The 18,729-nt window shown below is 38.7% G+C and overlaps 1 protein-coding gene across 10 annotated transcripts in view; it reads left to right on the top strand.

Moving 5' to 3' along the window:
• The window catches only part of anks1b (ankyrin repeat and sterile alpha motif domain containing 1B), a 153,333-nt gene that overhangs the window by 59,508 nt on the left and 75,096 nt on the right, over positions 1–18,729 (top strand). For 9 of the 10 annotated variants that reach the window (XM_079624187.1, XM_079624186.1, XM_079624188.1 and 6 more), the window contains 2 exons: positions 9,794–9,944; positions 18,113–18,249. In XM_079624187.1, coding sequence (XP_079480313.1) covers positions 9,794–9,944; positions 18,113–18,249 — 288 coding nt within the window. Of the gene's footprint in view, positions 1–5,408; positions 5,547–9,793; positions 9,945–18,112; positions 18,250–18,729 lie in introns of those variants that run through there. The other variant, XM_079624180.1, reaches the window with a different exon arrangement.

Raw genomic sequence — 18,729 nt, 5'->3', positions numbered from 1 at the left:
AATTCTCATGGCAAAATGCAAGATCAATCAGGTATGTAAGTCATGACATGTTGTTATGGGAATCTTAGCCAACTAACCGCGAAGATCTTCAAAGACTTCTAAAAAAAATCTTTTTATCTTTAATTCTGATTGTGGATGAAAAGATAAATGTGGAAATGTTGAGTGGATTGATGTTTAGGATGCTTTCATAATGCCAGAATGAGCAAGAGGGATTCCCATCCCTCAGACAGGAAGTCTAATTATCCCACAGGAAGTGTAACCGTGTCACACGCTGATCCGCCCACCTGCGCCATGTGAGGAGACCTACCGCTACCATGGAAACAGGGATAGTGAAGGTGGGGGAGGGGAGACTCGAGCTCCAAGTTGGGGTTCCTTGGACCGCGAGTCATACTTCTGCACCCGCAAACCTATCCTGAACTCCGTCACTGGCTCTCCTCCGCAGGGAGAGAGAGATGCACACGGATTCTGAGGGGTTCTCGTAGTTGCTAGGAGACACAGAATTCATAAAGTGCAAGGCGTGGGATATCCACCCACTTCTCAATTGACAGATCTGAGTCTCCATCAAAACAGGTGCGTCACAGCACTGCGCAATAACATCCAGAGAAAACATCCAGAGACGGAGAGAGAGACACTGGGTATCAGCATCTGCTTTCCCATTCAAGCTGCTCCAGCATTCCTCTGCCTCTCTTTTATTATTTTCCTATCCATTCTTGTTTTTGTTTTTCCTGTTACGTCATACATTTGCATATTTTAAATCTGGGCCTGTGCATTTGTGTTGTTTGTTTCTACGGTTTGCGCTCCCCCCCTTTAATCCAAGTGCTGCAGTCAGCAAACATGCTTTTCGTGTTTATGCTGAAAATGTCTTGTGATTTCAGACCAGAGTAAGCGCTCCCATCTGTAGCATCTGCTTTGCCATGTTTTTTCTCTGCAGATGAAATTACTGTTTACAAACAGACATTCTTTTGTGACATTTTCATGCTTCCTGGAAAATACCTGTTTTAGATGACTACAATATAATTGAACTGTAAATGACCAAAAAGTGCTGTTTGGGGGGGTTGAAACACACTTTATGCTAAACATTTATGAATGTTTCTTTTTATTTTATTTTTTTACTTTAATACACCAAATTTCTTAGGCTTAGGGATTTTGATTGTTCTTCATGAAGAAAGTATTTCTTAGAGAGCAAATTATAGGCAATATTAACTCATGCTTACAATAATAAGCATTCCTATTATACAGTACATTTATATTATGATATTTTTTAAATATACATTACAGTTAAAAAGTTTGGGGTCAGTAAGATTTTTTTCCTCTTCAAAGAAATTAATACTTTTATTCAGCAAGGAGTAAGGACGCATTAAAATGATCAAAAGTGACAGTAAACACTGTTATAATGTTCCAAGATACTTTGATTTCAAATACAGTAAATGCTGTTCTTTTGACATTTCTATTCATTAAATCCTGATCAAAATGTATTATAATTTCCACTAAAATATTAGGCAGAAATACATTTATAGTGTTTTCAACTTTGATAATAATAATGAATGTTTCTTGAGCAGTAAATCATCATTTTAGAATGATTTCTGAAGGATCATGTAACACTGAGTAATCATGCTGACAATTCAGCATTACAAGAATAATTGGCATTTTTAAATATATTAAAATAGAAAACAGTTGTTTTAAATTGTAATAATTTTTCACTATATTACTGTTTTACACACACACACACACACACACACACACACACACTCACACTCACACACACACACACACACACATATAACCGTAGCACCACTGATTGCCATCACTAAAGTGGTTTTGAGGTTGCTTTTTGTTGTTCTGATAATTTATTTTATTGTTATCCTCAGTTTGCATACAGTATGGATTACTTACGGCTAAATTATGGCATTTCATTGCTTAATTTGGTTGGTCTTGTCCAGCCCAATGACTTTGTCCTCTTACAAAAGCCACTAATTACAGCTACAATAATCAAGTGCTCTGGGAAGTGAAGTTTTTCATGTGTATTGTCCATTTTAATCGAGCAGATTGGCGTTATATGTGTGTGTGTGTGTGAGTTTATATTAGAGGAAACTTATGTCCCAGTGGTCTCACTAACTGCCCAGTGTGATTTAGGAGCCGCTCCCTGTGTTTATAGATCACTCTGAAAACAGTGCTGGGATAAGAATCCTAAACGACTGGTTGTATTTTATGAGCCGTTTAAAGCCATTTACAGGAGATTGAGTGAGAACGGGCTTTACTGCATATAAATATACAGCCTTCATAAAGCTGGATTCAACATGAACTTCTTATTAGTGGATGATTTATAAAAAACATTAACTTGTTTTAGGAGTGATTTCAGTAGTAAAAGTTATTTACCACCAAGCGACTAGACACAATGACATTTTCTCATATGCTTCGTTCCTATCTGTGTTTGTGCAGTTCTCTTGATACCAATTTTGTGTGGCATTAAAATTGAATGAACGACCACCATCATTACTTCTGCTGTTCTTGGTGAGCATTTACGCAGTCTCTGACTCTCCACGGTGGAAATCATCGCTGTTAAGCGCTCGGATTACTCACGCTGGCGCTTTTGTTATACCGTATAAATATAAAGGAAAGCCTTGACTGTAGTTATTCCAAAAGCAGCAGGGTCCCCTCGAGTGATTGCATTAAATGTTTCCTCCGTCATATTTGTTTTAATCTTCATCGTCCTCCTCCTCCTCTCCCACAGTGTGGCATAATCTCTTTTGTACATCCGTGACTCATGTTTAAAATCTCAGAACCCCGACAGTGGCTTCATCTACCGAGAAGGTTTCCGCACTTCCTCCTAGGTGCTGAGAGATAATTAGGGCAACTAATGAATGTTAACTTCTCCTAGACTGTACAGGCTGTGCGTGATAAGGTGATGACGGTTTATTCCTGCATAAGAAAGCTCTCATGAGGACTGAAAGCTCAAAATGCCTCCGGTCTGCCTACTGGCCCTTTATGGACTACTGTATCTGCTCAGAGTGTGTGTGGTTGACAAGCTTAGTGTTTTCCTTCTTTGTCATGCTTTTTGCTTGTTTTTTCATATTGTCACTTGCTCGTCACTCTCCCTCTTTAAAAGTTTAGTTAACTTATAAAAGTTAATGCCTGTTCCCCTTCTGGGAAAACAGAATAAAACTGTTGATGACTCATCCTGCACCAGACAGATTTTTGTCCAATCAGAGGATCTCTACAATGAGAATGCCCCACCCCTAGTTCCAAAACAGTTTTAGCTAAATTAATCAAAGAGATACTTTTACCTCAGAGGAAAATTTAACTTGAACCACAATTGTGGCTTTAAATCCATGCCTGTTACTAATGCTTTGAAGCCATGCATAGGCCGCGTGTCCACCAAAGCGTTTTTTTCACGCGGCTGCGTGTTTTTTCTCTCCAATTGTTTTCAATGGGAGCGCCGCGTTTTAAAACACCATGAGCATAAAGAGGCGCTGAGCGTTTTTTACAGGTCGCCGAGAGTTGAAGAATGTTCAACTTTAGGTAAAAAAGTTGAACAGCTCTTCACTGTCACTTTTTAACCAACCGTCCAATCACAGTGCAGAAGGGGCGGGACAAATACCACACCGATCAACTGTCACAACATTCTTTCTGTACAACGACATCAACCAGCAGAGCTAACCGAACAAAAACTGTGCCGCGGATATTCTGTATCATAGCAACGAAGCGTCTCAACTGAAAAAATATTGCGCTGCCAAAACGCTTTCAAGCGCCCACAGCTAGGCCTTTTTTAGCAGAGCGCCTAGCTGGCTAAAGACTTAGCGTGGTGGACACACGGCCATATGTTTTTTTTGTTGTTGTTTTTTTCAGTCCATATGTCTCTTAGTGTTGAAGCCATTTCAAAAGTTCACAAGTAATGCATCTAAAGCTTATTGACTGTTGTGTATCCCTTCAATTATTTCTTTCCCCCGATTTCCTGATTTAGTAGGAAATACATCAAAACCCGAAAGACCTGCCATACTCAAGTCATTTAATTAGGTCTGCCAGAAAGCCCAAACTTGTTTTTTACTTTTATTGCCATAACTCCAGGACTCAAATCACCCCCCGAAAAACACAAACATAAGGAACAACATAATGATGGACCTTGACGTTTTAATGGGTTTCGTGACAGTGTTTTACAAAGAGAGGTGTGATGCTACGAATAACAATAGTCTGTGCGGTTTGCCACAGATGTAGTTGGGAAAATAATTTTTCAAACGACAATATAGATTTATTTTCAATTGAACAATGCGAAATACTGTTTTATATAACAGTCGATGTTCTCAATCCAATTAGCATTAACATGTGTGGCAAAAGGTCATATTTGTTAGCATTCACTGACTAAACAAAGCCTTAAACAAAGCCTTCAGGCCTTTAAATCACAAAAAACATCTAGTCCTCTCAGCTTTTGGGGTTTGACCTGCAGATGTACCTCATCCGGTGTGCTGAAGCAAAAGAGCATCACAGAATTCATAGTTAGATTGGGAGCAGGTGCTAAATCTGCAAAGGTGTTTAATAGAAGAAGGTAATAACTGTAGTCAGGCATTTTTATGAAAGTCGGAAATCATTGCCACTTTAATTTGCTAATTTTCGCTTTTCATGCTTTATTCTCTTTCTCCAACTATGTTTTCTCTCTCTTTCTATATCATGTCTTGCACTAAGTCTGTTAAATATCAGGCAGGATGATATTATGTTGGCTGGAAGTCTTTTAGTGAGAAAACGGCTGTCTTGAACAGGCTACTTTATCTTGCTGATGTTATTTATTTTGTAGTGCCTTCATTTTCCCGCTTATTGTTTGTTCAGTTTATAATGAAGCCTCGCTGTGAAGCATATTGCAACAAAATTGTGTAAGCCTTCCTTCCCACCACTGGTATCATCTCTGCATGCAAAGCCCTCCTCTAAAGCACATGACCAAACATATCTTCCCTCTCTCGCTTTATATCAATCCTCCTATATGTTCTGAGAAGGTCTCTGAGGGCCTTTTATGCTGTGGGGTCCTCCTCTAAAATATGCAGAGCTCAGATTAGAAAAGCACAGGAAATGACAGAGGCCATCCAGATCAGATACTGTATCAACTGAGAAAGTAGCGAGAGACAAATGATAAATGTGAAGAAAACCAAAGGGAATAAAGCGAAACGTGCTGATTAAAGATGAGAATGAGAAGGGGAGGAAGACAAGAGTTAAGCCGGCAGTAAAGTCTGTCAGGCCCCAGTCACATGCGCGGCTGAAGATTGTAGACGTGACTGAGGGACGTCCGGGCAGATTTCCTATTTGAATCCGAGTCCAGCGACTGCAGCTCTGTATCGGCATGCTAATTGCTGACTTTAACCGCGTCTGTTTGTTGGGTAGTCTTCCTTTTCTGAGAAAAAAAAAATGAAGTTCCTGTCTCTGCTGTCAGAGAGAGATAGAGAAAGAGAACAAGAGTTGTAGTGTGCTCGGACAGTCAGGCGCTGCGGGGTCGCTTTGGTCGTACGCTGAAGAGTTGAAATTCAGTCACAGTGAAGAAGTCAGGATCTGCTAGAGATAAACAGGTACTGAACTTCTTTAACGTAAGTGTGCACTGTATACTCGTGTGTGTATGTGTGTGTGTGTGTGTGTGTGTATGTGCTTATAGATTTGGGACAAAATTGTTCTCAGAAGAGATCCTAATCTGACAAAAAATACTTTTTTTTTTATCAACAGAATTATATATTGAGTTTTATTATATTCTTTAATATTATTGTTATTATATTGTTTATTTTTACTATCACAATTATTATTATTTATGATAATACTAATATGTATGTATTTATTGGGTTGTTTGTTTATTACATATAAATGTATTTATTAATTTATTACATTTTAGTTTTTTTATAAAACTACTTAAAGTTTTCTTCCAGGATAAGGGTTAGCTTAGCAAAAAGGATGTTGTCTAGTCATATTATTTCACCAGCAGTAAAACTAACTTGCCATCCACAACTTTGCTGTGGTTTTTTCTCGTTCGATTCTGCCAGTGGGTAGTTTCCTGTGCAAGCGTGTGCATGCTAGCGTACAATGCAGGAAACCACTGATTCAAAGCCCGTGCATTTCCCCTCTTTCCTGCTCTCTCAGTATTTTCCTCGGCGTGTGCCTGACTCCTCTGTCCCGCCCCATCACGCTATTTAAACTGACACAGAAAGTCCAAAAGTATAAGTTCTTGTAAACGCAGCTTTGATCTATCTCCGTCTTTCTCTCTTTCTCACCTCTATTATTATTCTCTGTGTGGCTCTCTGGAGGGCCTCTGTTCTTTCTGACTGGAGCTTTATTCAGTGTGGCTCAATTGGAAAGAGAGGGGAAAACGATCATTAGAGGAAGTGGGAAAAGAGTAGAACGTTTACATGGATGTGATCAATGAGATGAATATTTGCTAAGGCACATTCATAACCATAAGTTTTAAACTTCAGTATGTAACTTGCCAATTGCGGGTGGACTTTTTGACTTCGACCAGTAAGCAACCACCTAACCACCACCACCCAGAACACCCGTTGTCGTTGAGGCGAATTTTGTAAGCAACATTTTCAGAAAATTAAAAAAATCTAATTATGAAACCGCAACCACAGTAACCAACCAAAACACAGTAACACCCTGGGAACCACCCATAACAAATTCCCTAGCATTATGGAGATGACTTTGGGCAAGCACCACTCACGATCACCTACAGTAGCAATTCTCTAGTAACCACCTACTGTACTAGTAGCAACAGCCTAGTAAACACAGTGAAAACCCTAGTAACCACTAGGGATGTGACCGAATACCTTATTTGGAAAGGCACAGATAGTGGCTTCAGAATGAACAACAAATTCTTCCACTCTAGCATTGTGGAAGTAACTTTTACAAGGGAAAGCGTCACACACGCACATACAGAAAACCTACAATAAAAGCTAGTTATGAGATATCAACTACATTAACCACACAGAACACTCTAGCAACACCCTAACAACCACCCAGAACCCTCTAGTAACACCCTAGCAATCACCCAGAACACTCTAGCAACACCCTAGCAACCACCCAGAACCTTCTAGCAACATCCTAGCAACCAGCCAGAACACTAGCAACACCCTAGCAACCACCCAGAACACTCTAGCATTGTGGAAGTAACTTTTACAAGGGAAAGCACTACACACACACACACACACATACAGAAAACGTACAAAAAAGGTAGTTATGAGATAGCAACTACATTAACCGTCCTGAACACTCTAGCAACACCCTAGCAACCACCCATAACAAACAACTTAGCATTACGGAGATGACTTATAAATGGGCAAACACCGCTCACAGTCACCTAGAAATGTCCTGGTAACAAACCAGACCACTCTAGTAACCACCTAGTAACCACAATGAACACCTAGTAGGGACCTAGTAAACAACCTACACCCTAGCATAATGGAGACGAATTAGTCCTGCGGTTAGGAATAATCATACCCACGTTAATACACATTTAACCACGTTATATATACATATATACAGTCATGGCCAAAATTGTTGGCACCCCTGGTAAATATGATCAAAACTGGCTGTAAAAAATAAATCTGCATTGTTTATCCTTTTGATCTTTCATTCAAAAAATTGACAAAATTCTAACCTTTCATTGAAGCAAGAGAATTGAAAGTGGGGCTAAATCATATTATGAAATAAATGTTTTTCTCCAAAACACGTTGGCCACAATTATTGGCACCCTTTTATTAAATACTTTTTGCAACCTCCTTTTGCCAAGATAGCTCTGAGTTTTCTCCTATAATGCCTGATGAGTTTGGAGAACACCTGACAAGAGATCAGAGACCATTCCTCCATACAGAATCTCTCCAGATCCTGCAGATTCCCAGATCCATGTTGGTGCTTCTTCTCTTCAGTTCAGCCCACTCATTTTCTATAGTGTTCAGGCCAGGGACTGGGATGGCCATTGCAGATCTTGGTTTTGTGCTCAGTGACCCATTTTTGTTTTGATTTTGATATTTGTTTTTGGATCACTGTCCTGTTGGAAGATCCAAACATGGCCCGTTATAAGATTTCTAGCCCCGGCTGTTAGGTTTCGATTTTTTATCTGTTGGTATTTGATCCAATCCATGATGCCATGTATCTGAACAAGATGTCCAGGACCTCAGGCAGAAAATTAGGCCCACAGCAGTAAAGATACAGCAGAGTATTTCATTTTACACATGGGGTACTTTTTTATCCTTGTGTGCACCAAACCCATCTTAAGTGTTTGCTGCCAAAAAAGCTATTTTTTTGGTTCCTCTGTCCATAGAACGTTTGAAAAGTACCTGACACGACTGGCACTTCAAACGGGACAGGTTCTATGGTCAGATGAAACAAAAAAAATAGCTTTTTTGGCAGCAAACACTTAAGATGGGTTTGGTGCACACAGGGATAAAAAAGTACCCCATGTGTAAAATGAAATACTCTGCTGTATCTTTACTGGTGTGGGCCTAATTTTCTGCCAGAGGTCCTGGACATCTTGTTCAGATACATGACATCATGGATTGGATCAAATACCAACAGATAAAAAATCAAAACCTAACAGCCGGGGCTAGAAATCTTATAACGGGCCATGTTTGGATCTTCCAACAGGACAGTGATCCAAAAACAAATATCAAAATCAAAACAAAAATGGGTCACTGAGCACAAAACCAAGATCTGCAATGGCCATCCCAGTCCCTGGCCTGAACCCTATAGAAAATGAGTGGGCTGAACTGAAGAGAAGAAGCACCAACATGGATCTGGGAATCTGAAGGATCTGGAGAGATTCTGTATGGAGGAATGGTCTCTGATCTCTTGTCAGGTGTTCTCCAAACTCATCAGGCATTATAGGAGAAAACTCAGAGCTGTTATCTTGGCAAAAGGAGGTTGCAAAAAGTATTTAATAAAAGGGTGCCAATAATTGTGGCCAACGTGTTTTGGAGAAAAACATTTATTTCATAATGTGATTTAGCCCCACTTTCAATTCTTTTGCTTCAATGAAAGGTTAGAATTTTGTCAATTTTTTGAATGAAAGATCAAAAGGATAAACAATGCAGATTTATTTTTTACAGCCAGTTTTGATCATATTTACCAGGGGTGCCAACAATTTTGGCCATGACTGTATATATATATATATATATATATATATAGTTTTAAACCACCTGTGTGTGTATGGAGAGTGAATGTTGGAAGGAGAATTTAATGTACTCTTAACCAAGATCTGATCTTGAGTGTCTATATGGAATTAACTGAACAGCTGTATCATAGACACATCAGGAGAGAGACAGAGAGAGGGAGACAAAGGTCTTTCTTTCAATCCCATGTGATAAATCGTCATTCCCCTGTGCCCAGCGCATGATGGATGTGTCTAATGCTTTCTGGGTGATGCAGGATTTGGCACTGACAGGTAGAGTAATAGTCATCTGAGAAGAAATCGATGGGGTTCATGGGAAATAAGTGCGATGACAATGGGGGCAGCTTGGCCTGTGCTATGTTTACTTTGAGGGATGGTTGCCCTCACACGCCTGCCGTGTTGCACCCATAAAGACAAACAGGCAGCAGGAGGTGATGGCAATGTTTCACTGAAGATGATGGAGCAGGATGTCATGGGTGGCTGTTTATCCCCGTCATTGTGCCCGTGAGACAGAACAGTCTGTCTTCATGGGGAGAAACTCTCAATTGGATGCAGAGTGAAAAAAGTTGAATTTTTCAAAATGATTTGTCTAGCTATCTAGTCTGTCTGTCTATTTATCTGTCTGTCTGTCTAAAGACTCTGGTTTCTGTTATGTTGTTTGTGCAGGACAAGCGATGTGGTGAAATTGCCCATTCTCCATCACTGGACGTGTTTTTACCAGAGGACGAGGACAACCCTTACGAGTCAGTAGCTACAGCTGTCACACGCAAACCTTGCTCTCTTGACATCCAACTCCACAACGCCTGTCCTCGCAACGGTTGGTAACTTCTAATCAATGAAAACTAGCAAAAAAACAATCAATAGAAAGTTGATGTAAATAATCTCCACATGCACTAACTCAGCATTTATACCTATTAGAACAATATTTTGTGCACCTCAGTAAGTCAACATAAAGCATTAACATTTTTCTTCTTTATGATGCATTTCCATGTCAAACAAGATACTCAGTAAGGAGAAATGGGCAGGACTTTGTATCCATTGGGAATTGATTGGATTGTGAAATGTTCATAAAAATTTATATACAGTATGATACTTAATAATAATATATATTTTTTAATAATTAATTAATAATTTATATTTGAATTATTATAATATTTGTAATAAAACTAATATACAGGGCTTTGCAGAGAGTTTCTCAGGGGCAGGGGTTAGGGGTGTAACGGTACACAGAAGTCACAGTTCGGTACGTACTGTACCTCGGTTTTGGGGTCATGGTTCGAGTTCGGTACAACAGGAAAAAGCAACAAATCCTCGATGCTGGGTTTCTTTTCATTTATTTTGAACAGACAGTGAAAATTACAGTTTGTTCTACTTAGCGGCATTTCGTCCCCCTGAGGTAGTTGGTACAGTACAACCTCCTTTAGTGTATTAAAGCACTGAGCAGTAAACAGAATGCGCTCTTGCATAGGTCTTATTTTATTGTAGGGCTGATTAAAAAAAAAAGGCTTTTGGTGAAAAACTGAAAAGCATCTCTTGTGTAATAAAAGTAAAGTACACAATAAATAGAACAATTGAACATAAAATATTAGTTTTCTTTGGCGTGTTAGAGCTCACTAAAATGCTGTGACAATGGCGGGTGCACATTGAGGAGACAGCGAGTGAAGAGACAACTGAGGCTTCCCATTTACAGAACACGCATATTTCATCACTGGACTGAAGTGAGACTTAACAGCAGAAACAACTTAAAATATGTAAAAACTGTAAAGAGTCTATTTTTATTTGTGTACACTCTACACTCACAATAAACAACAAACCATTGTGCTTTTGTAAAATAAAGAAAACGAACAGCATGGCGCTTTTTGCCGTCAGGGTTTCCTTCCCGTGAAGTCACAAATTTGAATCGAAACTCAGCGTATATAGGCTACTAGCAAGCTCTTCTCTTGCTTGCCATCTGAACTTGTTTTGGGTTGGCGCATAGATCATCTCTTCTTTCTTCTGCTCTTTTTCCTGTTGTGGTTGGTGGAAATCCGGGGTTAGGATAGCCGGGACCGATCAGTTAAAAAAAAATGCTAAATCGCCCCCGATACCAATCCTTGAGATGGGCTCGGGACATCCCTAATTATTATTAATATTATATAAAATAGTATCACAATAGTAAATGCTTCACAATCCAATCAATTCCCAATTGCTCCCAATTTCCCAAATCATTACTTTTCTTATTATATTTCAGTATATTTTTGTATAATGTATTGTAATATATTATAAATACTTCACAGAACACTGTCCATGCTGTATTGATTTGACAAACACAGAACATTAGGTCCCATGGCGCCTCGTGGCGTTTAGGTCGATGCCTGTAGTCCTGGGATGCTCCGGCCCCTGCCGCAGTACTTTCCTCTGGCATCATTCCTGCGGTAAGGGTTAGGGTTGTCGTGGAAACCACTTTAGCTTTACCCAGAGAGGTTGGTGAGTCACCTGCAAGTTGTCGTGGAGACGCAGTGAGCAGTGTTGCCGGTAGGCCTGTGATTCACACCTGATGTTCATCTCCCAGATGACTCTATTAATGCAGCCGCACAGTCTGGCGGGACTTCACTCGATGTATGTGTGTGTGTGTTCTACTATTTCCTATTTCATACAGTGTTACTGTACTTTAACCCTCTGTTTGTGTTTGTGTTTGTGCTTGTGCGGATGTTTGCGTGAGTGTTTGTGGATTTTGACCAGCTCTATTTTTGGCCCCCCTCAAGCTATCTCCACAAGGATGAAATCACAGCTTTTACAGGACTGTTCTCTGCCTGATTATAGTCAACACTGCAGTTTCGTGCTGCAGGATTGCACAGGACCAATCAAAACACTCACATCCGCATATCCCACAATAAATAGAGATGCTCACACATCACAGTTATGACAGCTTATCATATTAATCATGGTCTCTTGGGGGGTGGAAGAGACAAATGTATGGTTATATTTTGATTTCAGCTAGACTTCAAATTAAGTTGAACTTTCTGACTATCTAAATATCACAGGTTAATGTGCATTGCAATTGTTTAATATGATAAATATGCTGGAGACATTTACTAAATGAATGGCGAAAGAGTAATATGTCTTCATAGTTCAGCTATTTAGGTCATATCCTGAATGTTAACCATGAATTGTAAAAAATGACTTGCAACCAACCAAGCGGTTGTGAAATCTGTGTTAAGAGCTACTCACAAGCAGAATTCTAAACGATTCAAGTTTACAATTAAAAGATCACGGAAGAAGGTCATGCAACTTTTATGACTTTTATGCAACCGAAAACTATTCTGTTACTAGTTACTTGTCAACATAAGTGTAACTGTTTCCAGTCAGTTTTGGTTCTTTGCAATAATATTGTGTTGTGTTTCACGGTCAGAATGTGTGGGATCTGTTGAGGATTTATTTAGTGACAGCTTGTCAAAAACAGGATTTAGGTGGAAAGAGTCAAGACGTGGCTCAGCATAAGTCTTGTCACAGCTGCTTTTATGCGTCTTTTCATGTTTATTTATCTCTTCTCTGTCCCTGTCTTCTGTCTGTTTGTCCTCTCTTCTTAAAAAAACTTAAATGAGTTAGTCGTGTTCAATTATGGACACATGTGATGAGCCAAATGTAAGTCTCCTGTTTTTTCCCCGATGTGCCCTCAGATTAGTTCAGCCGACTCCGGTCCACCATTACCATACTTCAGCAAATCATATCTGTCTGTTATTCTTTTAACCCTTAAACGCATACCTCGGGTCTTTAGTGACCCGGGACGTCGTTCACCACCCTCCTCCTCATTCACTTTTTAAAGTTAGACATCAACCTTCTTAGTATTCCTCAATCAATTCATTATAAACAATATAATAAGAAACAATATATAAAAGAATGCCTGTTTTCTCATATTTTTTGTAAAAATTGTATGGGGTCGCTAACGACCCGAGGTGTGTAACAGTTTAAGTATATTATAAGTATATACAATAATTTAATTCTTTGATGACTGAATAAATGCAATTCACCTTTATTCCACAAGGTGACAATGTCTAATATACAAAGATGAAATGACGTTCTCGCACTAAAAGAATAGGAAGTATCATCAGCAAAACTTGAAATGGCTCGGCGATTTACATCAGAGGATGTTCTGAACTTAATTAAATATTAGCGTCACTGTCACTTGATGGTGGGTCTGGTGAAGAAGCTGTCAGCGATTAAAATATTGATTTTGAAGATGTTGAGAATGATAGTTTTGAGAATATGTTTGAGATATGAGCCAGATGCTGAATGTACTGGGAAATGAGCTGGGACTGATGATGGTATAAAACATCTACTCAAACTAAACTCTTCCAAGCTCCAAAAGATAACAAAATATACTTGATTTTATTCTTCTGTAATTGCTACTCTAATATCAGGAGAGTTTTATATTATCGCGACAGGTAGAGATTCATCCATGTTAGATGTAGATCCGGGTCGCTAAAGAACATCATGTAATGATGAAACATTCATGCATTTAAGGGTTAGGTATTTGTCCAAGTATATTAAAAAATACCTTGTTTCTCTTCAATGCTTCAATACTTTGACTAGTGTGGTGGTATGAAAGGAGGAGTCACAAATACAATATAAATTATTTAATTTAATTTGTAGTACTTTGACCAGTGTGGTGGGTTTAACAAAGACAACATGGGCATATTGCACTTTTCTTTCTTTTTTTAAACATAAATACAATTAATTAATATTTTATTTTATTCAACTACAAAATGTAATTAATTTATTTCCTCTGGAAGTACCAAGGAGTCCAGGTAGGGTGTCATTCAGTCAATCAAACTTAAATTTACAATATAGTACTAATCAATAGCAGTTTCATCACTAAATTTGGTGCCATCAAAACTGCACAAAATATAATAATCTAATATAATAATATGTCTGCATATATTTATATTTGTGTGCTGCCGGAGTAATGGCCTGCTAATTTTTCAGGATCTGTGACTGAAGAGTCTCGGTGTTCCCATGGCTCCTACATGCCTCATTTCTCTCTCAGTATCGCAGCTCAGAGAGGTTAATGGCTAATGGCTGAAAGAGTAAAACACAAGTTGAATTCATCCCCGGCTTCCTGCCCATTACCAACAGGGTCAAGCCCCACTGAGCTTCCTACCACAGTCACAGAGCTGCCCGCTGTTATCGCAAAAACAGCTGTGAGCAGTTTTGACAGTCGCACTCTTTCCCACCAGCTCCGTCAGGGTCTCTCTTTTTACACTCGCGCACGTATGATCCCCCGACCAGGACGAGTGTTTTGATCCACCGCGCGCATCGTTTTAAGCGGCCGCTGACAGGCATCAACAAAGAAAGTACAAATATAAATGCGTGTGCAAGCGACAATCGAGTCTGCCATTTTGTTTCAATTATTAACGCCGCTCAGTTTAGTGGTTCATGAATATTCTGCCGTCATTTGCATACCAGAGGAATGGAGCTTGTCAGTATTCATGACAGTGGTGTGTGTGTGAGGGGATAAAACGATCTGCGTATAGAAGTGTGTCCATGTGGACCCAACAGACTTAATAGCATTCATAAGTCTGCTCAGCGTTCACCATGAATACAGAATATCTTTTTATCATATAATTACATACTCCTAACCTCAGTGTTAAGAGAATAAGGCCGACATATGTTTGTTGACACACTTTCTTGTCAGCGCGGTGCAGTCTGAAATATTCAGCTAAAGTGAGTGTTATCTCTAATCTACAGTGGTGATTTTATTGTGAAGCATGCTAATGTTTCAGATGTGTGCAAAGTCTGGAGCAAACACAATCAAGCATGATGACAGTCAGCATCGGATGGTTTCTGTCATTGTTTTTTCCAGACTTTTGCCTACAGTTGCTTACTTGATGAGTACAACTTGTTAACTCATCATCAGGGTGCTTTAAATATGTATCTAGCCCAAATATACTCTCTTCCTTGAAACACAAGGTGAAATGTAAAATATATCTCTTGACTCTTTTTAGTATACTGGAAGTGAATGCATACTGGGACTGTCGAGCGTTTCAGACACAGATTTATCCTTTTCTATGGCAACACTATCAACGCTGAAATTTAACTCCAGCTTTAACTGGTACAAGTCAGCTCTCTTTAAGTTGTTTATTATTATAGTAATGTTCTTTGAGACAGGGTAATTTGAACATCGCTCTGATGGGAGGATGGGATCAAAGCTAGCTTGTTATTGCTAGCCTCTCCGAAATTGCCTACCCTACCTTTAATGTCTTCCGTGTTTTCCGTGACAAGTGGATGGAAATATGAGTAACATTTACTTAAAATGCCAGCTCTCCTTTCACCATGAGAGTTCATGAGAATCATTCTTTTCAAAAGAATCAATTGATCCAGTTCACTAAACACTTTACAAGGATGGTCTGATTCATTCACTTGAACGGAATGTTCTGCTTCACTACTTCATTGACTCATTTAATCAATACTTTGTTGTCATTGGTTAACAAGCTCACTGGAGGGGAAGATGTTCAGAGAATGATGACTTAAATTTCAGTCTGTCATCACAAATCTATAGTATGGCCTAAACAAATATGAACCACTTTTATGATATTTTTATGGTGCTTTTGTAACATTTTGGAAGATTGAATGCTCTCATTTTCTTTAATAATTGTATGGAAAAGAACATTTCATTTATTTTCCTTTTTGTTCAGTAGTAGAAAATTATAAAGGTTGGAATGACCCTAATGATAAAGATGAAGATTTACTACATGTATGAATCTTTTTTCTTTTTTTTTTTTTTTTAGTTGAGATGAGGTGCCCAAACCTCACATGCTCAAAGTGAGTTTTTGTCAGATTTAGCTCACTTTTGGGGACTATTTTGTCCTTGATGTACAGTATAACTAAGTAAACATATATGCATGATGCTTGGATTTGATTTGTGTTATTGCCTAATTACCTGCTTGTTTATTTTTTTCCTTTGGAATGCAGCGGGGAAAGATGATGCTTTTCACTTGTTTTGACTATGGCAAACCTTGTTACTCATCTCCTGCCTTTGAGTTGGCAATCAGCGGATTTGAAAAACAGAAGGAAAGGAAGATGAGGAGGGTGTTGAATAAATGTATGCAGCTTGGATTCGTCTCTGATTTTGTCCGGATGGATGCCGTAGGGCTTGTTGACTCACTTGGTAGTCACTCGTTTAGAGCCAACAGAATCATCCCATACTGTTTTCCGCATTCCTTCATGCAGAGCTGGAGAGACAGAGAATGCAGGGACGGAGTTACCGTTTCTGAACAGCATGGCTTTCTGTAGTATGGGCGTGTGTGTGTGATTGATGGGAAGGGTTTTTCTCAGTAATTTGGTGGAGGAGTCAAGATGTAACGCACCCTTCACCTCGTTCTGCTCTCTTTCTTTCTCTTTTCCTCTGTTTCATCCCTCATTCACAGAGAGTGATCCTACTCTGGGGAAATCTGCTCAGACCATAATGTGATCCCACTCCTACACTGCAGTGTGTGTGTATACAGTATATGTGCTATTTTTGAATTATATGGCTTGAAACCAAAACACACATACATAAGCACACACCACAAGATGTACTGATTTAAGGGATGAGAGATCTTGTTACTAATATTATTAATAATAATAATATTTTTTAAATATATTTTTTTCTATGTATAACAGAAGTCAAGCTTCCCTTAAAAAAGCGATACAATAGTGGTACAATGGTATACATTGATGAAGTCAGAAGGTAAAACTTTGGGGCTTTGATAGATACCATGCTACTAAATGACTTACATATACAAGATACTTCAAATACCATGATAGCAAATACAAGTTTGCTGTATAAAGCTGCATAACAGACTTTTTTTGTACAGCTAAAACAACTGGAAGCGAATGACACCGTAAGTCTTACACATTCAAGTTTTCCCAGTACACAAAAATTATTTCGTATCTCTTTCAAAATACACAAACCAAAAACTGAATTTTTTTAATCATCATTTACCAGTATGGCTGATTATAAGTAATGTTTAAAAGTTTGAGGTCAAGTAAGATTTTAGTTTTTATGCTCACCAAGGCTGCATTTTTTTTAAATCAAAGGTACAATACATTTTTATATTAAATTATATTAATAAAAATAATAATGTGAAATTATTAAAAATAATAATCTATTCCTGTGATGGCAAAGCTGAATTTTCAGCATCATTACTCCAGTCTTAAATATGCTGATTTGGTGCTCAAGAAACATTTATTATTATTAATATTGAAAACAGTTGTGATCCTTAATATGTTTTTGTGGAAACCATGATACGTTTTCAGAGTTTTTAAGTTTGTTGATGTTTGTTTGAGTTTGTTGGGGAGGAGTTGGTTGGAGTTTGTTGGTATTTGTTGGTGTGTATTGGAGTTTGTTGGGGTTGGTTGGAGTCTGTTGATGTTTGTTTGAGTTTCTTGGGGTTGGTTGGAGTTCGTTAGTAATTTCATTAGCAAGTCCAAATTATTTTCTGTGGTAACTGAGTACAATCTGACATTGACAATTTTTATTGTCTAATAATTTTTACATATAACCCAGAATATTCCAGCAAAATATGCTAAAAAACATATTTTTGAAAATAATTGACAAAAAAAACCCCAGTAAATCAGTGAGGTGGTTCACTTCTGTGTGTGTCCTACACTGGATTTCAGAGTGTGTGTTAAAGGTAATGGTGCAAAGGCTCTGCATTAGAAGCTCAGTGTTCAGCCATTTCATTAGCATTGAAGACACAGGGTTCCTTCAGAGTCTTTTCCAGCTCTTGCTGGATGTTCATTCTTTGAATTTCTGCATGATTTAGTTTCTTTCCATAAGCCCTTTTGCTTCCCGGCTGCATCGGCTAGAAGTAGCACTTTATGCTGATGACTTTTTAAATCAATGGTGGGAATACATTTATCTGACCAATTCCATCCTACAGTAGTTGTTAGCTCATTGTTTTTAATGTATGAATCCAGCAGTTTTAATTTCAGTATATCTCTCTCTATTTTGTCTCTCTGAAGGCCACTTCTCACATGTGTCGGTCAGTGATGCAGAGCGAGGTAACCATGGTGACGACTCTACAGGCCTGACTCCTGACTGCTCGCCTCCTTCACCTGATACGGCCCTGAGGAATATTGAGAGAGTCATCCGCCCCCAGGTACACACACACATACAGGAACACGCATCCACACAGAGTCTATTATGTTGCTCTGCTCTCAAGGTTAATGGTGCTCTTTTAGATAAAACGTAGTCTGGCTGTAACGATCGCGGCATCTGTGTGTGGGAGACACACACACACACACACTCAAGAGCAGTACTGTCTTACATCTACGCTGAGATACTGAGTATTCTTCATCTTAATTATATGGCTATTATAAATGTGCACATGCCCGACGGGCGGATTCTCTTCATGCTTTGATATGCAATTGTCCCAAGCCGCCCTCATTTTCACTCCTTCAAACTTGAGGGGTTTTATTTGATTATCATCAGTTACAGTATAGTAATATCAAGCTTTAGTGTTCCCAAAAAGTGCCTGGACACTTAAAAGGCACACTTAAAAGTGTATGAAATTAGTTGCATTTACCAAATCAAGTGGCATTTAATAATAAATAAAAAAAGAACAGAGGCACACTAAGCT

Source organism: Phoxinus phoxinus (assembly GCF_949152265.1).
Source record: "Phoxinus phoxinus genome assembly, chromosome: 9".
NCBI lineage: Eukaryota > Metazoa > Chordata > Actinopteri > Cypriniformes > Leuciscidae > Phoxinus > Phoxinus phoxinus.
The sequence above is the reverse complement of the archived record's forward strand: the minus strand, read 5'-3'. Positions and strand labels throughout refer to the sequence as shown.